General features: G+C 38.6%; 2 protein-coding genes and 1 long non-coding RNA gene across 7 annotated transcripts in view; 2 read left to right on the forward strand and 1 right to left on the reverse strand.

Annotated features, from left to right (window-relative positions):
- The window catches only part of hivep1 (HIVEP zinc finger 1), a 105,621-nt gene extending 99,623 nt beyond the window's left edge, over positions 1-5,998 (forward strand). For 3 of the 4 annotated variants that reach the window (XM_049475547.1, XM_049475546.1, XM_022665326.2), the window contains exons 8-9: positions 1,726-2,294; positions 3,873-5,998. In XM_049475547.1, the coding sequence (XP_049331504.1) occupies positions 1,726-2,294; positions 3,873-5,129 (1,826 nt within the window). In that variant the 3' untranslated portion in view covers positions 5,130-5,998. The remainder of the gene's footprint in view (positions 1-1,725; positions 2,295-3,872) is intronic. The other variant, XM_049475548.1, reaches the window with a different exon arrangement.
- LOC125799271 (uncharacterized) overlaps positions 1-22,734 on the reverse strand; it is an 84,816-nt gene that overhangs the window by 20,822 nt on the left and 41,260 nt on the right. For both annotated transcript variants that reach the window (XR_007438118.1, XR_007438117.1), the window contains exon 3: positions 22,359-22,539. This is a non-coding gene — a long non-coding RNA (uncharacterized LOC125799271). The remainder of the gene's footprint in view (positions 1-22,358; positions 22,540-22,734) is intronic.
- On the forward strand, positions 12,593-20,189 carry edn1 (endothelin 1). Its single transcript, XM_049475559.1, has 5 exons — positions 12,593-12,785; positions 14,725-14,872; positions 14,969-15,115; positions 16,380-16,472; positions 18,479-20,189. The coding sequence occupies exons 1-5, from the start codon at positions 12,725-12,727 to the stop codon at positions 18,591-18,593; spliced, it is 564 nt and encodes a 187-aa protein (XP_049331516.1). The 5' UTR covers positions 12,593-12,724; the 3' UTR covers positions 18,594-20,189.

Consider the following 22,734-nt stretch of genomic DNA (forward strand, 5'->3'; position numbering starts at 1 on the left):
AATCCCTCATTTAATCATCTCAAACTGTAAGAAACACATTAATAACTGGGAAACTCTGCATAGTGCGTCTTTAGATCAGTATATTGTTTTAAACAGTGATGTATTTTGTATTCTAAAGAGTTTAAAAGCTGTAACTGAAGGTATTTAGAGCGCTGTGTTTACAGCAGTGTCCTGAGGCTGGGAACAGCAGGATCACCCTGCACATTAATAGCTTTACTAATAATAACAACAGCCATTAAACGCCGATTGTGCTGGACTGTGTTGAGTTGCAGTTGGATCAATGGCAGCGCTGTGGTGTAATTAAAGCGTCTAAAAGCAGCTCTTCCCTCGTTAACTGGGAGCGCGAGTGGGCGGCGCGAGCGGCCTTTACCGAGGGAAAATTGCAGCGTCTAATTTTAGAGACTGAAAGAATGTGAAAAGCTGTGAGCTTTCTCCGCTCTCGTCCCTCTGCGCTTCTCTTTCTCAGTCTCGCTTCCTCTGGTTTTAGATTTAGAACAGGGATCTGAACCCGTGCCACTCGCTACTGAAGTCTGGGTGATAACAGATCTCCTCTTTATCAAGAACATTCGGCTGTTTTTTGTTGGTTTTCTCGTGGGACTAGTGGTAATACATCGGTTTAAGTACAAATAGAAGGGATGGATTTTTATTTTAGGGGAGTTTAGGGATTCTTTAGTATCTTAAGCCCTATCTGGATGGACATTAGATTAGTTTCTCATGGGGTTCTGGGGTAATTTTCTCTTTTATTTTATGTCCTCTGTGATTTTATTCCCGTCCAGAACGATCATGTACGTGTTTTTCTCAGACGTCCTCTGAAATAAATAAATTACAGGCTGAATTATCTACTGTTTTTCTCTGAACTCCGTGCTCCTCCGGTAATTTTAGTCCCGTCCGGACGCACATCTCTGAGTTTCGTCTCCTCGCCTTTAATAAAATAGATATTTGTCCACTGCCGTGCATCGTAGTTACACCTTGGATGCGCCACGGTTTCCACGGAGATCCGCTTTAAAAACACAACAGCGAGTGGAAATGGAGGAGCTATTGAACATGATTGCAATTGAAAAAACAGATGGACCAGTGAGTTTTTAGTGAGACTTTCTCGGTCACATAACTCTCGTTCAGTAGCTCCTCCATTTCCAATCGCTGTTGTGTTTATGTTAGGATATGGATTTTTTTGTTTTTTTTGTGTAGCTAACTAAGTTAAGTAAAACTAAGCTACGTAAACAAAACTGTAATAAAAAAAGACATTCTTTTAAAGTTAATCGAGTGCTGGATGTCAAATTACACAGATTTCTCTCCTGAAAACTGTTTATTTGGTGAGTTAAACGCTTCAGTTTATTAACAGTAAGCTTAGATTCCCAAATTTCTCCAGCACTAGGGGCTGGAGCACTAGCATTTGCGGCTAGCGGCTAACCACTCCAGTGGTTAGCTAGGGTTAGCAGCAGGCTACAGGCTGATAATACTCACCTCTGAATGGGGAAATAGCGAGCACGGTCAGCGGCTAATGCTAACGCTGCACTTCAGCAGAGGGGCTTTACTGCTCCTTAATACCTGACTGGTAGAATTTATACATAAGGAGCACCGGATTATAAGGGATTAAGGGATTTAAGTGCACATTATAGTGTGGAAAATATGGTAAGATCATATCGTGATTAGTCATGTGGTTAACTTTTTTTTTTTAATCAAAAGCTTTGAGATGTTCCTAAAGCGTATCTTCTGATTGGTCAGCAGGTGATCGTGTAAGAGCGGGCAGTGCAGACAGGCAAGACTCGGACGCAGACGACTCGGACGGTCCAGACGACGAGGACAACGATGGAGAAGAGGAGGACGAGGAGGACAGCCAGGCCGAGTCGGGCGTATCCGCCACGCCCTCCGTCTCCGCCAGTCCCCAGCACCTCCCCTCCACCCAGCCGGATCCAGCACCCAGCTCCCTGCTGGCTCAGATGTCCATCAGCCCCAACCCTCACCCACCCCTCCTGCCCCCGGGTCTCCTGCCCCCGGGTCTCCTGCCCCCGGCTCCCGAGTCCCAGGCGTCGGATACGGAGTCGGTGGCGATGACCAGCCCGGTGTCTCTGGTCAGACAGATGTCCATCTCCGCCTCCTGCTCCAGTCCCGGCCCCAGCCCCACCTCCTTCACCCCCTACCCCGCCCTCGCCTCAGAGTGCCACGCCTCCGACGCAGAGTCCGTGCACATGATGAGCCCTATCTCCCCCTGCAGACAGATGTCCATCGACTTCCCAGACACCGATGTCCCCCCCAGTCCCCCCGTGCCGGGCAAGGGCCCCAAGCTCGGCCAGGTGAGACCCGTGTCCTCCCAGCCGCCGTCTTTCCCACCTTACCTTCCCCTTTCCTTACGTGTAAACCCTTATCCCAACCCGTATCCCTCATATCCCTCATACCCGTACCCGTGCACCGAGTCTCGCATGCCTGGCGCCCCAGCGTCGCTGCTTTAAATGCATGAAAAGGTGAATAAAGTTTTTTTTTGGAACAAACTTTTTTAAAAATAGCATCCGTAAATACAAGGTGGTGCTTGAAATTTTGTGACATTCTTTTTCACCACTTTATTCTTCTTGAACTATTCGTTGGTAGAACAACTTGTGCTGTGGTGTGCTGAGGGTCATTGTCTTGCTGCATGACCCAACATCTCTCGGGATTTTGTTCACGAACAGAAGTCCTGATATTTCCTGTTCCTGAATTTTCTTTCGAATTTTGTATATTTCTGAATGAATATAAAAATATGATCTAAAACGTCGTCAGTTTTTTTTTTAAGTATCGCTCTGGATAAGGGTGTCTGCTAAATACCTTAAATGTAAATGTAAATGCAGATTAGAGAAAACCTAGTTAAACAAATGATTCAAAAATATATTATACTTACTCGTTTATTTAGTGAGAAGAATTATCCAGTATATTTCTTTTGTGATTGACAAATGTGAACCTCTCGGATTAGCAGTTAGTTTGAAGATGAACTAAGAGTCAGGTGATTTCAGTCAATGGGACGACAATCAGGTGTGAGTGGGCAGTAAAACATGGTGGTGGTAGGATCATGGTTTGGGCCTGTTTTGCTGTATTTGGACCAGGAGAGTTTGCAAACATTGATGAACTGAATCTTGAGAGAAGGTGGATCATGCAGCAGGACAATGACCCTAAGCACACAACCTGTCCTATGAAAAATGGTTAAGAAGAATAAAGTTAATGTAATCTTTAGGGTCAGCACTTTGACCTGGCCCCATTCCAAAATACTTTTACCCTCATAAATACAGATCTGGGGAAAAAATATGAGATCACTTAAAAATGATGAGTTTCTTTGATTTTACCAAATTGAAAACCTCTGGAATATAATCAAGAGGAAGATGGATGATCACAAACCATCAAACCACCAAACTGAACTGCTTGAATTTTTGCACCAGGAGTAAAGCAGCATAAAGTTATCCAAAAGCAGTGTGTAAGACTGGTGGAGGAGAACATGATGCCAAGATGCATGAAAAAAAACTGATTAAAAACCAGGATTATGCCACCAAATATTGATTATTTCTGAACTCTTAAAACTTTATGAATATGAACTTGTTTTCTTTAGATTATTTGAGGTTTTTTGTTATTTCAGCCATATATAAACATACCTATAAATAGCAAAATCAGAGAAACTGATTCAGAAACTGAAGTGATCTCTTCATTTTTTACAGAGCTGTAGGTTATATAATATTTTCTACTTTTAGGTCATATTTATGCAGAGAAATAGAGAAAATTCTAATCGTAAAGTTTTCACAAACTTTCAAGCACCTCTGTTCACTGGGTGGTACACTACACGTCTTTCCTTTGTTTAGCTAGAACTGATTAAACTTTTTAAAATTAAAATTCTATAAAACACTGTTTTTCAGGACGGATCAGCGACCGGTTCTTCCCCGTCCGCAAACGAATCCAACAACTCTAACGTAGACCGAGGAACCCAGACCACCTCAGATTCCCTGCAAGGACCTTTGCACTTTCCAATCCCTGGTCCGATACACGAACCCGGAGCTGGAACTGGATTTGGAGCTGGAGCCACGCCCCACCTCTTCAGCCACCTCCCCCTGCACTCCCAGCAGCCCTGCCGCTCCCCCTACAGCATGGTGCCGGTGGGTGGTATCCAGTTGGTGCCGGCTGGCTTGGCTGCGTATTCCACATTTGTGCCCATTCAAGCAGGACCCGTCCAACTCACCATCCCCGCGGTCAGCGTGATCCACCGGCAGGCGAGCAGCCCCCTCCCAGCGCCCAACACTCCGCCCCGGCCCGAGGGCTCCCCGACACAGCCTCTGGTGGTGCAGGAACCCGTCAGCAACGTCCTGCCCTGCTTCCCCTTGGGCCAGGTAGCAGGACTCCAGACTCTGGGCGCCCCCCAGGCGGCGCTGCAGTCTGTGGGCATGGAGACCTTGAGCGTGGTGGGTCTGGCGAACTCCACCCAGCTGGTTCCTCAGCAGAGTCTGGCGCTCAACGCAACTCTTGGCGTCCAGGTTCTAGCAGCGAGTCCGGCGCCGCAGACCAGCAGCACAGCGTCTCCAGGTCACATCCCTGGACTACAGATCTTGAACATCGCCCTGCCGGCGCTCATCCCGTCCCTGAGCCCGCTCTCTGCGCTGAGTCCTCTTCCGCTGGTGCCGGAGAAACCCTGCAGTCCGGAGGGAGTCGCTTCGGTTTCCGTACATTTGTCGCAAGTTGTGAGCTGTGAGTCGTCTCTAACCTCCAGTGGATGTACTCCATCATCAGCAGCATCATCAGCATCTTCAGCAACATCAGCACCACCTGTAGCAGTTATCCCAGTCACTGTAAAGACCTCAGTGCAAGCGACCACTGGGGACCAATCGGCACCAAGCACAGGGACTGGCACAGGGACTGACCTAAGCACAGGGAGCGATAGAGGGACTGACAGGAAAACACCGCCGCAAACAACGACCCGACCACAGCCCTCGTCCTCTGCTGGCTCTGAGGGTCCACAAAAAAAGGCACCAGCAGTGGGGGCTAGCCAGGCAGGGTTGCCACGACAACCCGTCACCAGGCAACCCGTCACCAGGCAGCAGCCCGTCACCAGGCAACCAGTAACTGACGACTACAACGATGCCTCCAGCGACGACGAAGACCGACTCGTCATCGCTACCTGAGAGAGTAGAGAGTGTGGAACCTCAGCGCTTCTATCGTTTCATTCGATCTCGTTCTCTCTTTCTTTTTCAGTCTTTCTCTTTATCTATCTCTCCATCTTTCTCTCTCATCTCTTTTGTAAAACTTTGTCACTTTGTAAAACTGAAAACACTCAAGAGGAGGAGGAGGGGGGGTAGGGTTAGGGACTCGGAGCGCCCGCCCCCCTCACTCCCAAAGAAAAAAGCACATTTTCTGACATTCGTAATTGTACGTGCAATCATAAATAATTAATGATTATGACCAATTGTTATTTTTATTTTATAAACTTTTCTTTTTTTTTGTCGTCAGCTCCAGACAGGTTTTTATTTTTTTTGTGGTTTGTTTTTCATTTTTGATTTTTTTTGTACATGTTGTATAGACACTTGTGCCTTTTTTGGAGTTTCTTGGTTAGGAACCTGTGTAAATATTACAAATATTACAAAAAATTGAATTACGAATCGAGTAGAGTCGCCTGTGTTTAAAGAATTAGACGAGATGAAACTACAGACAAAGTGGAAGTTAAAAAAAAACGAACGGAAGATTTTGATTTTTTTTTTTTTTTTTTTTTCGTTTTATTTTGGAAATGTTTTACGTCACTCATGAATTTGCGTTAAAGACGAAGAAAAAACCTAAAGGAGAATTAAATAAATGTTGTACTGATATATGAACATTTCTATGGCTTTGGGGGGCAGTGTTTCTGTGTACAGATGTTGTGTTCAGCTATTTATTATATTCCATCTAGTGCCCAGTTGGTCTCCATAAGTCCATAGGTTTGTGTAAATTGGTGGCTTTACAGTACATTGATGTATCTACACAATCAAATGTATCAGTAAAAACTTTGTTTACAAGTGCACCCTCTGCTCACATGTCTTTTCTGGGGCTTTTGTTGGATCGGGGATGATCATATTTAGCGCAATTTCTATTTTAGCCATCAAAAGAAAAGGGAAAAGAACAAGAAAAACAGGAAAAAGAAAGAAAAAGGGGGAAATTTACTGGACATATACTAGTGCATCTAAAAATAAAAAAAAAGTAGAATATCATTGAAAAGTTACTTTATTCCAGTAATTCAGTTCAAAATGTGAAACTCTCATTTATTTATTTTATTGTTGATAATTATGAAGCTTATAGCCATTAAAAACCCAAAAATCAGTGTCTCTGAAAATTTAGAATATTATATAAAACCAATTGGTAATTTAAGCAGTGTGGGCAGTGTGCCAAGTCCTGCTGGAAAATGAAATCCAAAAAAAAAAAGTTGTCGGCTGGAGTCTGGAGGAAGAGTGGAGAGAGACACCGTCCAAGCTGCTGGAGGTTAAGTGTGAAGTTTCCACCAATCAGTGATGGTTTGGAGAGACATGTCTGCTATCTGCTGGTGTTACTGCCGATAACTTTTATGCCGATTTCATTTTCCAGCAGGACTTGGCACACTGCCCACACTCCTCAAAAAGTACTAATTGACACTTGACACTGATTTTTGGGTTTTCATTGGCTGTAAGCTTCATAATCATAAACAATAAAAGAAATAAAGGCTTAAAATAGATCACTCTGTGTTATATATATACGTATATATGTGTATATATATATACGTATATATATATACATATATAGAAAATATCTCTTTTTAAATGTCTATTGTTTAACTACATTCTTCATATATTGTGTAATTTTATGGGACAAAGTGAACCCAATAATAATCAAATCCATCCTTTCCTCCTTCTTTTGGTGGGAGATGATCTTCAGCCTCTTCACATCCTCTGTAGAGCATCATCACTCTTCAGGGGGTGAAACTGACCCTGAGTCAGAGCTCCTCTCTCTTTAGAAGGTTTATAACAGTGTTTTCTTCATTATTGCTCACTACCGACTGATTCAGGATCTGTTCAGGCTGTTTTCAGTGCTGTGAGGCTGGCTGGCGGCGCCCCCGTGAGGCTGGGGGGTGGAGCTGCAGGAACAGGCTGAGGACACGCTGTACCGAACAGGAGGATGGAGGTATCCAGGTGGGTGGGGAGGATGTTGCCTGGATACCAGACCCTCCGAGAGACTGAGAGTGGGTGAGAGCATCCAGAAAGATACAGAAAACACAGCTTATCTGAGGAGAAAGTGAGGAGGATTAACCCTTTGAACTCTAGTCTGTTTCGGTGTGTTTTTATTCTCCGTTTTTGTTTTCAGTTCCTCTTTCAGGTCTTATAACACAGTAATTATATCAGACAGACACATGCCCTGATCTCTTTTACTCCAGAAGACATACGGCTGCTCAAAAATATCATCATTTCAAATCACGTAAAAGGAAGCAGAATTGTTCTATTTTACTGGAACTGATCATGTTTTGCTCACAATTTTACTTATTTTTGAATAAATAGACTTTAAATATATTCACACCTAAGATATATTTTTAAAAATGTTTAGACTAGAGTGATTATGAGTTTAAAGCATAAAAATATTGATGATTTGAGTTCATTACATGGTTTATTAATTATTACTTTGATAAAATACATGGAGAAACAGCATCAGGCGGAGTTATTTTATTTTTATTGATAATCAATAATCACACCTCTAGGATACATGTAGATACTAAAAACCTAAAGACACTCAGAGCAGCCTATACCTTTCAGTATTTTAATCATCAGGACACACAAAGAAAACTATAAATATACAAAAATATAAACTTGTTTTAGTCTAAATAAATAAAAAAATAGTTTTTATTTAGTGCAAAATAACTTTAGTAAAAATGTGCGAGTAAAATATATAAAAACTATATAAAGTAGTGCGCACACCATACCTAGCTTTAGTTTGAGTAAAGCAGGTAGTTTCACACTTTTGAGTCTTTATTTACTGATATTATTTGGTTTGAAACATCATATAAATATGTTTGAAGCACTAAAGGTAAATAATATTGGTTGGGGAAGGAGATTTTTCACTTTTTTAGGTGTTTTTCTCTCAATGGGTTTCTTGTAGATTTAGCTTTACTGCACTGGGATGTGATCACTATTTTTAGAAAGAGTAAGCTCCGCCCCTTTCTAACCATATATGGATTATGTTTATGTGTGAAGAGATTCTTGAGTAATTAGGCTGAGAACACAAGGTGAGATTTTGGACGGAAAACCCGTTCATTACTCTGTAGGTAGGAGTATAGATAGTAGTGTACTACTAAAATACTTCTGTAGAAGTTGAAGCCTCAACTCAAGCTTTTTACTCTTTAAGTAAAAGTACTGGTTTTAAAACTACTTAAAGTATAAAAGTAAAAGTAACATACAAAAATGTACCTTAAAATGTAAGCGCTGCATATTTAGTGTTTTCAAAAATATTGCAATATCACTATATATATATATATTTTTTTTTTTACTGTGTTAGAATGTTGGCACAATTAAATATTTAAATATTAATTGACAATTAAAATATTATTGTGTTTAATAAAATATGAACTATGGGCCACATTATATCAAACACTAGTATCTATACTTCAATCTACAGAGTAATAAGGGAAATGAGATACCTTTAATAATTAATTAATTAATTAATTAATTAATTAATACTTTAGTATTTCAGAGAATTAACTTACTGGTTTTAGAGCCATTTATAGTATTTGACTATGTACAAAAGTATTAAAAGTATCTCCATTTATTACTCTGTAGGTAGAATGGAGTATAGGTACTACAGTTTAATAAAATTCTTCTGTAGAAGTGGAAAAATAATCAACTCAAGCTTTTTACTCTTTAAGTAAAAGTGTTTTTTAAAAAAAGTGCTGGATTCAAAACTACTTAAAGTATAAAAGTAAAAGTAACATACAAAAATGTACCAAAAAATTGTATTTATTTAAAAACTTGAGTTGATACTTTGTCAACTTCTACAGAAGTCCTTTAAACCCTAGTATCTGTACTTCTACCTACAGAGTAATGACGGAATTAAGATACCTTTAATTAATAATTAATTCATTATTTAATACTTTAGTATTTCAAGGTATTAAAAAATTACTGGTTTCAAAACGTTTGAAAAGTATTTGACTACGGACTTTTATGTATCAAAGTATCTCCATTCATTACTCTTTAGGTAGAAGTATAGATACTAGAGTTTAATTAAAAAAATACTTCTGTAGAAGTTGAAAAAGTATCAACTCAAGCTTTTTACTCTTTAAGTAAAAGTGTTTTAAAAAAAGTACTGGATTAAAAACTACTTAAAGTATAAAAGTAAAAGTAATGTAAGGAGAAAAAATAAAGCCATTAAGAACAAAAGCATAAGCCTGAAATATCATGATATTATTTTAGAGGCGTATCATCCAGCCATACAAGGTGCAGTACTGTCCTTAAGTGAAGAATTTCCAAGGTGAATCCCCACCGGTGACCTTATAAAATTTACTGCACGCACAAAAATATCTATAACTGTTTTATCTTTAGATTAGTTTGTGTTTAGATCAGTATTTGATCCTAATTTTTGCATTATTTGATGCTAAAGCTACAGAAACAGTACGTTTTTAATCTGTGGGAGGAGCTAGACAAATTATTTTAAATATTTGTTTTTGATTCTACTTAATGTATATATATATTATTTTACTAAATATAACTTTAATATTTATTTTTTGCAGTTTGTAGTATATTCTTAAAATTAATTTTAAAAACTTCATCATATCATGTTTTATCATATTACTAAGAATATTGTTATCGCAAACATACCCTGAAATATTGTAATTTTATTTTAGAGCCACATCGATTTTGCAATGTGGGCTAAAGACATTTGTTAAAAAAATCTTAATTTTTTTTTAACTTTAGATTCATTTGCGTTTACATTTTTTTATTTGCTCTTAAAAATAGAGTACTAATGAATTAATTATTAATATCAGTTTTACAGGCCCCAACAGTATTTCTATTCATTACTCAGGTAAAAGTACCACAAGTATTGCACCTGCTAGGGACGGACAAATACAGCTAATCCACTACGATACATACCATAATAAAAGTCATCAGATCAGCTTATAGACTTGTAAAGCAAGAACAATAAAGAAAATCAGTTTTATTTTATTTTTCCCTTACTTAGTAGATTTCTGATCAAAATATGGTCAAATATCTAAATTCTCCTAATAATTGCTTCTAATTGTAAGAGTTTTAAGCAGAGCTGGTATAGATTATCACTGCAGTGCAACACATTACAACTATTGATGTAAAAATATTGGCATGTGTGACCTTTTCCTAAAAATTCTTTGTTATAAGTGAATAAGAAGCATCAAACTCTATAAAATTGGTCTTGAGTCATGGAGGATAATCCATAAGATATTGAGGTATAAGATATTTGGTTTGAAGCCTGTAAAACACTAAAGCACTTTCACATTTTATTTTTATTTCATTCATCTTGAGAGATTTAAGCTTAAATTTAAGATCAGTGAAGCACTTTAAACACCAATGCATTTTCAGTATTTTACCTTTCTTCTAGAAATGCGCTTCAAATAAAGAACTTAACGCTGATCAGATTGTTTTACAACTAAATATTGCCTAAACCAGGGGTGTCCAAACTTTTTTTGTTGGGGCCAGAAGGAGAAATATATTTGAAGTCACGGACCACAGACTCTGTAATAAAACACATAATGAAATATACCACTTTAAATAATACATTTTCCTGATTACTTTCATTTACACACCATTTTACTTGACTTACTATCTTTATCTTTGACAGTGTTGTGTAAACTAAGATTTTTCAAATTGATGTTTAATTTCATGATGTCTCTTAATATTAAACTCCTTACTTACGACAACTTTTAGACTCTTTGGCCCGTTTTTCTGCGTTAGAAATGCGCACTCTCTCCGCTTTTAGACTCTTTGGCCCGTTTTTCTGCGCTAGAAATGCGCACTCTCTCCGCTTTTAGACTCTTTGGCCCGTTTTTCTGCGCTAGAAATGCGCACTCTCTCCGCTTTTAGACTCTTTGCCCCGTTTTTCTGCACTAGAAATGCGCACTCTCTCCGCTTTTAGACTCTTTGGCCCGTTTTTCTGCGCTAGAAATGAGCACTCTCTCCGCTTTTAGACTCTTTGCCCCGTTTTTCTGCACTAGAAATGCGCACTCTCTCCGCTTTTAGACTCTTTGGCCCGTTTTTCTGCGCTAGAAATGCGCACTCTCTCCGCTTTTAGACTCTTTGGCCCGTTTTTCTGCGCTAGAAATGCGCACTCTCTCCGCTTTTAGACTCTTTGGCCCGTTTTTCTGCACTAGAAATGCGCACTCTCTCCGCTTTTAGACTCTTTGGCCCATTTTTCTGCGCTAGAAATGCGAACTCTCTCCGCTTTTAGACTCTCTCCGCTTTTAGACAACTTTCATTCAAAATTAGACTGAGCTAAAAAGCCGTCCAACTAATAAACAAGTTAAACACAGTTTTACAATCACAGTACATTGAACCTAATATTAATGGCTTAGCTTCTTAACATAATTACAAAATATTTTGAAATTAATTACATAGTATTTGACATTAACGGCTTAGCATCTCAAAATAATTATAGTATTTTAAAATTACATAAATTAAAACATGTAATTATTTAAAAAGCTATATTTAAAAAAAAATGTATATGATATGAACGGCTTCGCATCACAAAATAATTACATACTATTTTAAAATAACTACATAGTATCTGAAAATTTAAACAGTATCTGATCTGAAATTATATAGTATGATATTAATGGTTTAGCATCTCAAAATAATTATCGTATTCAAAAATATATACATAGAATTTTAAAATAATTACATAGTATCTGAAAAAAAAATAGTATCTGAAAATAGTTACATAGTATATCAATGGTTTAGCATCTCAAAATTACACAGTATTTCAAAATAATTACAAAGTACTTTAAAATAATTACAGAATATTTGAAATATTAAATAGTATCTAACCATAATTACATACATTTTATAGTATCTAATATTAATGGATTAGAATCTCAAAACAATTACTTACTATTTTAAAACAATTACATAATATCTGGAAATTTAAGCAGTATCTGATAATGAATTATATAGTATATTAATGGCTTAGCAAAAATATAAAGAAATACAGAATGTCTATATTAACTATATTATTATTATTATATTAACTATATATCTATATTAACTAAATAGTATCTGAAAATAAATCATTTGAATCCCAAAAAGTTCTTAGCTAGATAATTAGATAAAATAATAATAATATTATTATTAATAATAATATAAAAGTAGATCTTTCTTTCTTTCTTTCTTTCTTTCTCTCTTTCTCTCTCTCTCTCTCTCTTTCTCTCTCTCTCTTTCTCTCTGAGTCCTGCAGCGCCCTCTGGCGGTTAGTCTGCGCATGTGCAGTTGGGTGGGGGGGCTCATTAACAGCTCTGTGCGCGCGGGGCCGCGGCCGCAGTGTTTACCCACGCGCCGAGGGGGCGGGGATGAGGGTGCGGGGCGGGGCTGGGCGGAGGGGGCGGGTATATAAGGGTCTGCGGGAGGCGCGTGGGCAGGTCTGTGTGCGGAGCAGAGCGCGCGCCCCTTCATCGCCACTGCGCACCTGCAGCAAAACTACCGCAACTTTATCCTTCAACCGCAAACCGGATTAAAAAGCGAAGCAGTGCAGATTAAAGCGGATCTGATCCGGAATGGAGCTGCGGATTATTTTCCCCGTGCTGTCCGTGCTCTCCTCCAGCATCCTCCACACAGGTACCTCACCTTACACATTATACCTCACCTTATACCTAATTTACTCACCTATTTTCTATTTTAGTATTTATAATAAACACTTTACAACTTTTACTCTTAGAAATAAACTTTTACTAGAAGTTCTAAAGTTAGTCAGTACAGAGAAACTGTAAAAAGTGAACAAAATCAGCAATCTTTATCATTTTAAAGTTTCACGAGTCTACAACCAATTTGTAAATTCAAATAACAGTATTTTATGCACTTTTTTACAGTTTATTTAAGAAGAAAATGTATACTTTACTTGCATTCTGTTTTTTATGCTTTTATACTTTGTCTTATACCCTATTTTAAATCACATTCTTTACAGTTTTATACTTTACAATGTAAAGCGGTTTTGGAATATTATGCAAGACTTACAGTCTAAAACTAATAAGAAATGATAAAATACAAATAAAGTTCTACTTATACTCTATTTTAAAGTACAGTCTTTACAAGTTTATACTCTACAAATAGAAATTATTTTTGAATGTTACTTTGAACTTCTTTTGCATCAATCTTTACTGTTATATAATTTACTTTGTAAAGTTGTTTTTGCAATTTTATACACAACTTAGTCTATTTATATTGTACAAATTTTCCAAAGTTTAAAAGTTCTACTCTATTTTAAAGCATATTGTTACAGTTTTTATACTGTACAGTTAGATGTTGGATTGGATGTTACTGTTGGTCTGTTTTGCATCATTCTTTACAGTTTTAATACTTAGAGTTTAACTTCTTTGCAGTCTTTGTTTTTAGTTTGAACTTTTACCCTATTTTAAAGCTTGATCTTTGCAGTTTCATAACAGTTTCTATATAATTACTCATATAGTTTTACATTTACAGTCTTTGCAGATTTTTAATACAGGGTGTAAAGATTTTACAGATTAATATTTTTTCATAACTTATTTTTAAATTGTACTTTAGTTTTATCTATATAGTAAAACTTGCATCTACTCTCTCCTTTTGGTCAACTTGTTTTTGTACTGTTTTATAGAAGTATAAAACTAACAATGCTCTAAAATTCATGTCTTTACAGTTTCATACTTTAGAGAGTTTAACTTTATCTTTGCAGTTATTATTTTTTTAAGCCCTGTTTTATAGTACAATCTTTGCAGTTTTGTATCTTTCAGAATCTATACATTTTCTTTGCATTTTTTAAAGTGTTTTCTTCATAGTTTCACTCATATTTTCACTTTTACACAACAATCTATACAGAGTTATAATAAAGGGTGTAAAGATTTTACAGTTATTTTTAGAGTTTTATATTTTGTACTCAATATTTTTTACTAGTTTTAAATTGCACTCTACAGTTTTACATACTGTAGAAGTTTTATTTATATATATTAAGACTTCCTTATAGTTAATTCTTTTGCTTAACATTTTTTCTTTGCTGTTTTATGAAGTATAAAATGAACAATGCTCTAAAAATCATATTTCTTTGTAGTTTTAACTCTGTAACTGAGTCTGTAAAGAAGTAATTTAAGAATGGACTATAAAGTAAAAGTGTAAAACTGTTTTTTTACATGCTTTTATGTTTTAATTCACTTATACTCTTTATTTAAAAATGTGTTTAACAGTGTTTTACAGTGTAAAATGTAAAACTAGCCTAATTTTAAAGCCCAATTCTTAAAACCTGTGAACTCTTTTAGGTTGATTAAAGGAGGATAGGAGGTTCAATTGTGCAAAAATGAGCTATAAAATTGCTTTTATTTTGGTTTAATCTGTAGATGAGACGCCTATTGATATACTGATATTGATTTTAAATAAAAATAAAAATAAATAATAATTAAAAATAATTCTAATAAGATATAATAGAGTCAGTCCATTGGTACTGCTGTGGATTTAGTTGTTATTTATTAGTACTCTAATTTGTTATATCGAGTTATCAGTCAGGGCCTCACCTGTCCCTGTCTCTCTGCAGGTGCGGTACCTGTGTATCCAGGTGGGTCAGGTGAGACCCCCTCCAGCCCCCGTCACTCCAGGACTAAGCGCTGCTCCTGCTCCACCTTCCTGGATAAAGAGTGTGTTTACTTCTGTCACCTGGACATCATCTGGGTCAACACACCTGAGTGAGTATCGTCTTTGATCTCCTGCTGTTTACCTGGATGTAAACGCTGTACCTGGAGTCAGGTGGTGTAACAGGTGTACGTATCGCTGTTCCTCAGGCGCACTGTATCGTACGGGCTGGGGAACGCCCCCCGCAGGAAACGCTCAGCGCCGCGAGCCACCGACACCCAACCCCAACGCTGCAGGTGTGCAGAAACCAGCGACGCCACCTGCACTCGATTCTGCCATATCGACTACCCACCTCGGTAAGAGCACACCTGTACATCACACCCATACACCTTTACATCACACCTGTACATCACCACACCTATACACCTGTACATCACCACACCTATACACCTGTACATCACACCTGTACATCATCACATCTATACACCTTTACATGACACCTGTACATCACCACACCCATAGACCTTTACATGACACCTGTACATCACCACACCTATACACCTGTACATCACACCTGTACATCACCACACCTATACACCTGTACATCACCACATCTATACACCTTTACATCACACCTGTACATCACCACATCTATACACCTTTACATCACACCTGTACATCACCACACCCATACACCTTTACATGACGCCTGTACATCACCACACCTATACACCTTTACATGACACCTGTACATCACCACACCTATACACCTGTACATCACACCTGTACATCACCACACCTATACACCTGTACATACTTTATAGTCTTAAAACATGATAAAAAGTTCTCATCTTTGATGAATAGCACACCTCCGTTCTCCCACAGCGTTCAGAGATCCAGAAATTTTAACAGTTTATCCAACAAACTCCCTTCAGACTGGGAGATACGGGGCATAATTTACCCTGATAAATCACTTTTTACACCGTTATCCAGCTCAAAGTAGCTCCACACCTCCTTACTAGAATCCGAGAGGAGAGTCCTGACATTTAAAACGAGGCATTAATAACTTAAAAAGTGCACAAGAAGCTTATTATGATTGTATTGTGAATGTCAGACATATATATCCTGCCTCCTGGCCCTGGCTACTACATTAGTTCTGCACTTTTTAAGTTATTAATGCCTCGTTTTAAATGTCAGGTCTCTCTGGATTCTAGTAAGGAGGTGTGGAGCTACTTTGAGCTGGATAACGGTGTAAAAAGTGATTTATCAGGGTAAATTATGCCCCGTATCTCCCAGTCTGAAGGGTGTTTGTTGGATAAACTGTTAAAATTTCTGGATCTCTGAACGCTGTGGGAGAACGGAGGTGTGCTATTCATCAAAGATAAGAACTTTTTATCATGTTTTACTACAGCAAAAGTCCATTTTACACCAGAGTTCTCCTTTAAGATCATAAGCAAAACTCTCAGCCCAAATAACTGGAAGTGCATGACTCGACCAACCTGCACAAACAAGTCCGGGTTCTATTTATGCAGCGTTTCCAGCCCTCGTGAGCCATTTCATGAAACTGAAGGTGCGTCTTGCGTTTCTGACATGTTGGCTTTTTCTTTCTCCCTCTTTAAGGCGTAAAGCAGCGCCTGACAAGGTGATCCCTACCGCCCGCGGGCGCGACTGTGCCGAGGAGGAGCGCAAACACGACCTGGCAGCGCAGACGAGGTGAGAGGAGGAAAAATGAGCAGCTCTGTTTGGAAAGTAATTGGACGGCGTAATTATAACCCGCTGTAAGATAGATGAGATGAGATGAGATGAGTTCTCTTGTGAAAGCGAAGTTCAGCCACTTAGACGCGAGAGACGGGTTTTTAAAGGTTGGAGGATGATGAAAGAGAGAGCAGTCACTGAAGGGGAGAGGTATGTTCAGACTGTTAAAGCGTAGACCGTGTGATTGATGGAATTCCCCCGTACCTTTATAACCAGGTATGCAACAAAGCTGCATACTAAAATTCCTAGGAGAGCTTCAGGTATCTCCCCTACCTTCGTTCACAAATAGCATTAACGTGAGTCATGGGGGATTCAATCAAGTACCAAACAGTCGGAACAAGTTAGTGCACCTCGAAAGCTATAATAACCACCGCAATACCACACCGACCACCCTCTGCACAAGTTAGTGCCCCTCAAAAGCCATTATAACTGCCGTAATACCACACCATCCACCATCCACACAAGTTAGTGCACCTCAAAAGCCATAATAACCACCGCAATACCACATTGTCCACCCTCCGCACAAGTTAGTGCACCTCGAAAGCTATAATAACCACCGCAATACCACACCGACCACCGTCTGCACAAGTTAGTGCCCCTCAAAAGCTATAATAACCACCGCAATACCACACCGACCACCGTCTGCACAAGTTAGTGCCCCTCAAAAGCTATAATAACCACCGCAATACCACACCGACCACCGTCTGCACAAGTTAGTGCCCCTCAAAAGCTATAATAACCACCGCATTACCACGCCGACCACCGTCTGCACAAGTTAGTGCCCCTCAAAAGCTATAATAACCACCGCAATACCACACCGACCACCGTCTGCACAAGTTAGTGTCCCTCAAAAGCTATAATAACCACCGCATTACCACGCCGACCACCGTCTGCACAAGTTAGTGCACCTCGAAAGCTATAATAACCACCGCAATACCACACCGACCACCGTCTGCACAAGTTAGTGCCCCTCAAAAGCTATAATAACCACCGCATTACCACGCCGACCACCGTCTGCACAAGTTAGTGCACCTCGAAAGCTATAATAACCACCGCAATACCACACCGACCACCGTCTGCACAAGTTAGTGCCCCTCAAAAGCTATAATAACCACCGCATTACCACACCGACCACTGTCTGCACAAGTTAGTGCCCCTCAAAAGCTATAATAACCACCGCAATACCACATTGTCCACCCTCCGCACAAGTTAGTGCACCTCGAAAGCTATAATAACCACCGCAATACCACACCGACCACCGTCTGCACAAGTTAGTGCCCCTCAAAAGCTATAATAACCACCGCAATACCACACCGACCACCGTCTGCAGAAGTTAGTGCACCTCGAAAGCTATAATAACCACCGCAATACCACACCGACCACCGTCTGCACAAGTTAGTGCCCCTCAAAAGCTATAATAACCACCGCAATACCACACCGACCACCGTCTGCACAAGTTAGTGCCCCTCAAAAGCTATAATAACCACCGCAATACCACACCGACCACTGTCTGCACAAGTTAGTGCCCCTCAAAAGCTATAATAACCACCGCAATACCACACCGACCACTGTCTGCACAAGTTAGTGCCCCTCAAAAGCTATAATAACCACCGCAATACCACACCGACCACCGTCTGCACAAGTTACTTTGCCCTGAAAGCCATAATGTCGGAACAAGTTTAATGCACTCCGAAAGCCATAATATACCACTGCAATACCACGCCATCCACTTTCTGCAAAAGTTAGTGCCCCCTGAAAGTCATAACCATTGCAATACCACACTGTCCGCAATTTAGTGCCCTTCGAAAGCCACAATAACCAGCGCAATACCACACTGCCCACCATATGCACAAGTTAGTGCCCCCCGAAAGCCATAACAACTACCGCAATACCTCACCATCCATTGTCTGCACAAGTTAGTGCCCCTCAATGCTGACCAGCTTTCTTTCTTTCTTTACTCGTAGGACCCGCAGGAGTGCCGTCCAATCAGCAGCAGCCATCCAGCGAATTCTCCTCCTCCTGGAGAAATGGAGGCTGAGGAGACTCCATACAGCACCAGCTTCCTGGAGGCAGAAGTGAGGTCCTGACTTTACCAACCGAGACTCAAGCAAATGGTCTTTTTCAGAGTTGAGGGACCGTTTTTCACGGAGTTGCCTTGGAAAACTCGCAGTTGCTGCAGTCGCTGAGGTGCGACGGGACTTGGCGTAACGGGACTTTAGAGGAACCAAGAATTAGCAGGACAACCATCTGCCAGAGAACCATCTGATGGAAAAACATCAACGCAATGAAGACATGGACCAGGGGCCAATGGGAAGCTCCGGTTTGGAAAGTTCCTAAAAGCCAAACTCAATTCCTTTCCTTGCAGGATGACCAGCTTTATTCCAGGTTCACACTACAGTATGACTGCTTGTGCTGTAATCGTGAATCCTTCAGCTGTTGAGACTTTCACACTAAAAGACTAATCAGTGAAACGGGGTCATAAATTACACGCTCACCAAAAACACGTTTATCACAAGAAAAAAAACACACCTGATCTAAAAACACACGCCAGAGAAAATCTCTATAGAGGAGAATACGCACTTAAAGTGAGTCCAACATAACCAAGAGTTTGTATGAAGCCAAAACTGAGCAAAATCAAATGCAAGAGTTTATAAATATCTGATTAGTTATATACTAAAAATATGTATTTATTATGTCCCCAACACTGAACTATATTTAATGTTTCAGTTCTGCAGACATAATTTTTGATCATTTTGAGCCAACCAATCAGCTCACAGTAGCAGTAATGCACTTTAGTGCTTTACAGTGTAAAACCTGTTTGTTTTTGCTTTTTTTTTTTTAGTTAAATATATTATTCTACTTTTTTCTAAAATTAAAGAAATATTCACAACAAGTAGTTCATGATTGCTTTTAATTTAAATAATAAGTTTTTAGCTTTTAGTTCCATTCCAACTTATTCTTAAAGGACTCACTCGTGAACTCTTTCTAGAGTTTAAAAGTAATTTTATGATATAAAAGTTAACAGGGGGGATGGACGGGTGTTCAGACTCTTTATTAACAGCTCTGGTGTGTTTTTTTGGACTCGTGGTTCTCTCTCTCTTTCTCTGTGATCTCATTGGCTGTATGTAGCCGATGCTCCTGACTCCCAGTCGCTGACTGAGTCAGATGTTAAACATGTTGACTCGTCTGTGTCTCGTCGACGGTGAAGCTGGCATTAGAAGCTGATTCTGGACTCCATCAGGGACAATCAATGACCGACTCGGTCATTTCTAACATCTGTAATAATCGCACAATCCAAGCACGTAATGATGAGATATAACGTCAGTTCTGGAGAACTTCGAGAGCTCAGGTGTTGTACTAGGTGTGGTCTGTTCCAACCCTTCCAGATATTTACCATTTGGGCTTTTTGATTGGCTGCAACAACCCTGGAGACTCTCGACACGTTCCCTTCTCCTGCATGCTGTATAATGACCAAGCTCTGACTCTATAATCAATCAATCAATGCAAATATGGATATTTATTAAAGCATTTATGTTAAATAATGCATTTATCATCAGGCCATATTGGCCCACAGTATCGACTGTTGCTCAGTTTCCATGAAATGTTGGGATATATTGAGGCCACACTTGTGGTCGGCATTGTAGGAAATAAATAATTAACCTTATTTATAATATACTTCTTTTTGTCTGTCTCTTATTTGGTGTAAATGTTCATATCATCTCTGTCCAATGAAAATCAAGTATCTCCAAAACAGCAACTTTACAGGAGAGAGAAAAACCTTCTAAACTTTCAATGGAAGTCAATGTAAAAAGAGTTTATTTCAGGTCATTTTGAAGAAGAAGAGTTTCTATTGGTCCGTTCATTAAGAAATTTTGGCACAGTGTAAAATCGACAAAAATGGAGATACTTGTTTTTCATTGGACAGCGACGATATTTTTCATGCATCTGAAATCATATCTAAGGTAATAAGGAATTAAAAGATATAAAAGAAGAAAAGCAACATTTATTTTATATAATTATTTAACTTAAACTCAAAGTCAGGTCATATATTAAACATTTTTTAAAAAATTACATTTTTATTTTTTATTATGAAGGCACTTAAAAGTAACTTAAAAGTGTTAAATATACCAAATTCTACCTTTTTTTAATATTATATCTGGGGAGCTGTTAACTTGTGGTTTCTGAGGCTCAAAAAACTCTTGTCAAAAAATGAATTATTTTTGCAACTACATTTATTTTCATAATAGTTTTCTTTTCTCTTCAGCATTAAAGACCTCAATTTGACTCCATACCAATTTGAAGAATCTAATATATATATATATATATATATATATATATATATATATATATATATAAAACATCTGGTTTAACACTTTTTTGTTAAGTAAACAATATGTAAAAATCTATATATTTTTCTTTATAGTCTGGATGAGTTTAGTATGAATCTACAATGTATATAAAAAAAACAAAGAATTTTGTACAAACCAATTAATTGTTTGCTAAAAATCACAAATAAAAAATAAATAAAAAAGAACATGCAAAAATCATATATGGTTTTAAAACAATATGTGATTTTTGCATTTTTTTTTTTACACAATATACTATTTTTATTTTATTTTTTTAAAAGGATTCAAGGATTTAAGGAGACTTTACTGACATTCACATCACATGTGTTGCACGAGGTGGAAAGAAATTCTCACGTATTCTCACGATCCAGTTAGATTTAAAAAGAGCAAATGTTAAAATAAGATAAATATAAAGATAAAATAACAAATTAGAATCAAGAATGGAATAAAAATAACAATAATAAAGCAGAAATCAAGATAAATACCCACAGTATAAATGAAGAGTATAGAAAACAGCAGCAACATAAAGTGCAGAGTAACAATACTAATTTCATTAGTTTTCACACCAGCACTATTTAGTCGGTTAAAACAGACTCTGATTGGTTTCCCTCTCTGATTTTGCTATTTATAGGTTTATGTTTGAGTAAAATGAACATTGTTGTTTTATTCTATAAACTACAGACAACATTTCTCCCAAATTCCAAATAAAAATATTCTCATTTAGAGCATTTATTTACAGAAAATGAGAAATGACTGAAATAACAAAAAAGATGCAGAGCTTTCAGACCTCAAATAATGCAAAGAAAACAAGTTCATATTCATAAAGTTTTAAGAGTTCAGAAATAATCAATATTTGGTGGAATAACCCTGGTTGGTTTTTAATCACAGTTTTAATTTTATGCATCTTGGCATCATGTTGTCCTCCACCAGTCTTACACACTGCTTTTGGATAACTTTATGCTGCTTTACTCCTGGTGTAAAAATTCAAGCAGTTCAGTTTGGTGGTTTGATGGCTTGTGATCATCCATCTTCCTCTTGATTATATTCCAGAGGTTTTCTTATTTTATTTTCCAGAGCTATATATACATATGGAGTGGCATAAAGTTATCCAAAAGCAGTGTGTAAGACTGGTGGAGGAGAACATGATGCCAAGATGCATGAGATTAAAACTGTGATTAAAAGCCAGGAATAAATATTGAAGCTACATAAATACGTCCAGTGTGGATTATATAATATGGAATATGGAGCGTATCTCCTGATCTGATATCTTGGTTCCGGACTCAGATGAGGTTAAATACTCTCAGACAGAACCTGAATCCAGGCACAAAGGCCTCGTCCGAGCATGATATCCACAGAGTCTCAGAGGACCCCGGCTCTGGCGTAAGTCATCAGGGCCTGAATAGATCCTGAGCGCACATAATAGCTCATTACAGCACGAGGAATCTCCTCAGCGCGACAGGAATTCAGCCGGCCCTGCAGAACAATGGGTGAAGCTCACCTTCTGACGTCCTTCTGATCGCTGCCACCTCCTCCTCCACCGCCCAGAGCTCCTCCACCTTCTCCTCCACCCCGCCGATCACACACCGTCTGAAACCGAGACGGCTTAAATTCCAGCGTCCTCTGGAGGGGGAGATCACGCAAACTCCTCCAGAGCCGGCACTGACGAGCTGCTATTGTTCCTACATGAAGAAACACAGAGAAGAACCGTCAATTTTATTTAAACAGCAGGGGTGTCCAAACTTTTTTTTGTTGGGGGCCAGAAGGAGAAATATATTTGAAGTCACGGGCCACAGACTCTGTAATAAAACAAATAATGAAATATATCACTTTAAATAATACATTTTCCTGATTATTTCATTTACACACCATTTTAC

Source organism: Astyanax mexicanus, chromosome 3, assembly GCF_023375975.1.
Source record: "Astyanax mexicanus isolate ESR-SI-001 chromosome 3, AstMex3_surface, whole genome shotgun sequence".
In the NCBI taxonomy this organism is placed as follows: Eukaryota; Metazoa; Chordata; class Actinopteri; order Characiformes; family Acestrorhamphidae; genus Astyanax; species Astyanax mexicanus.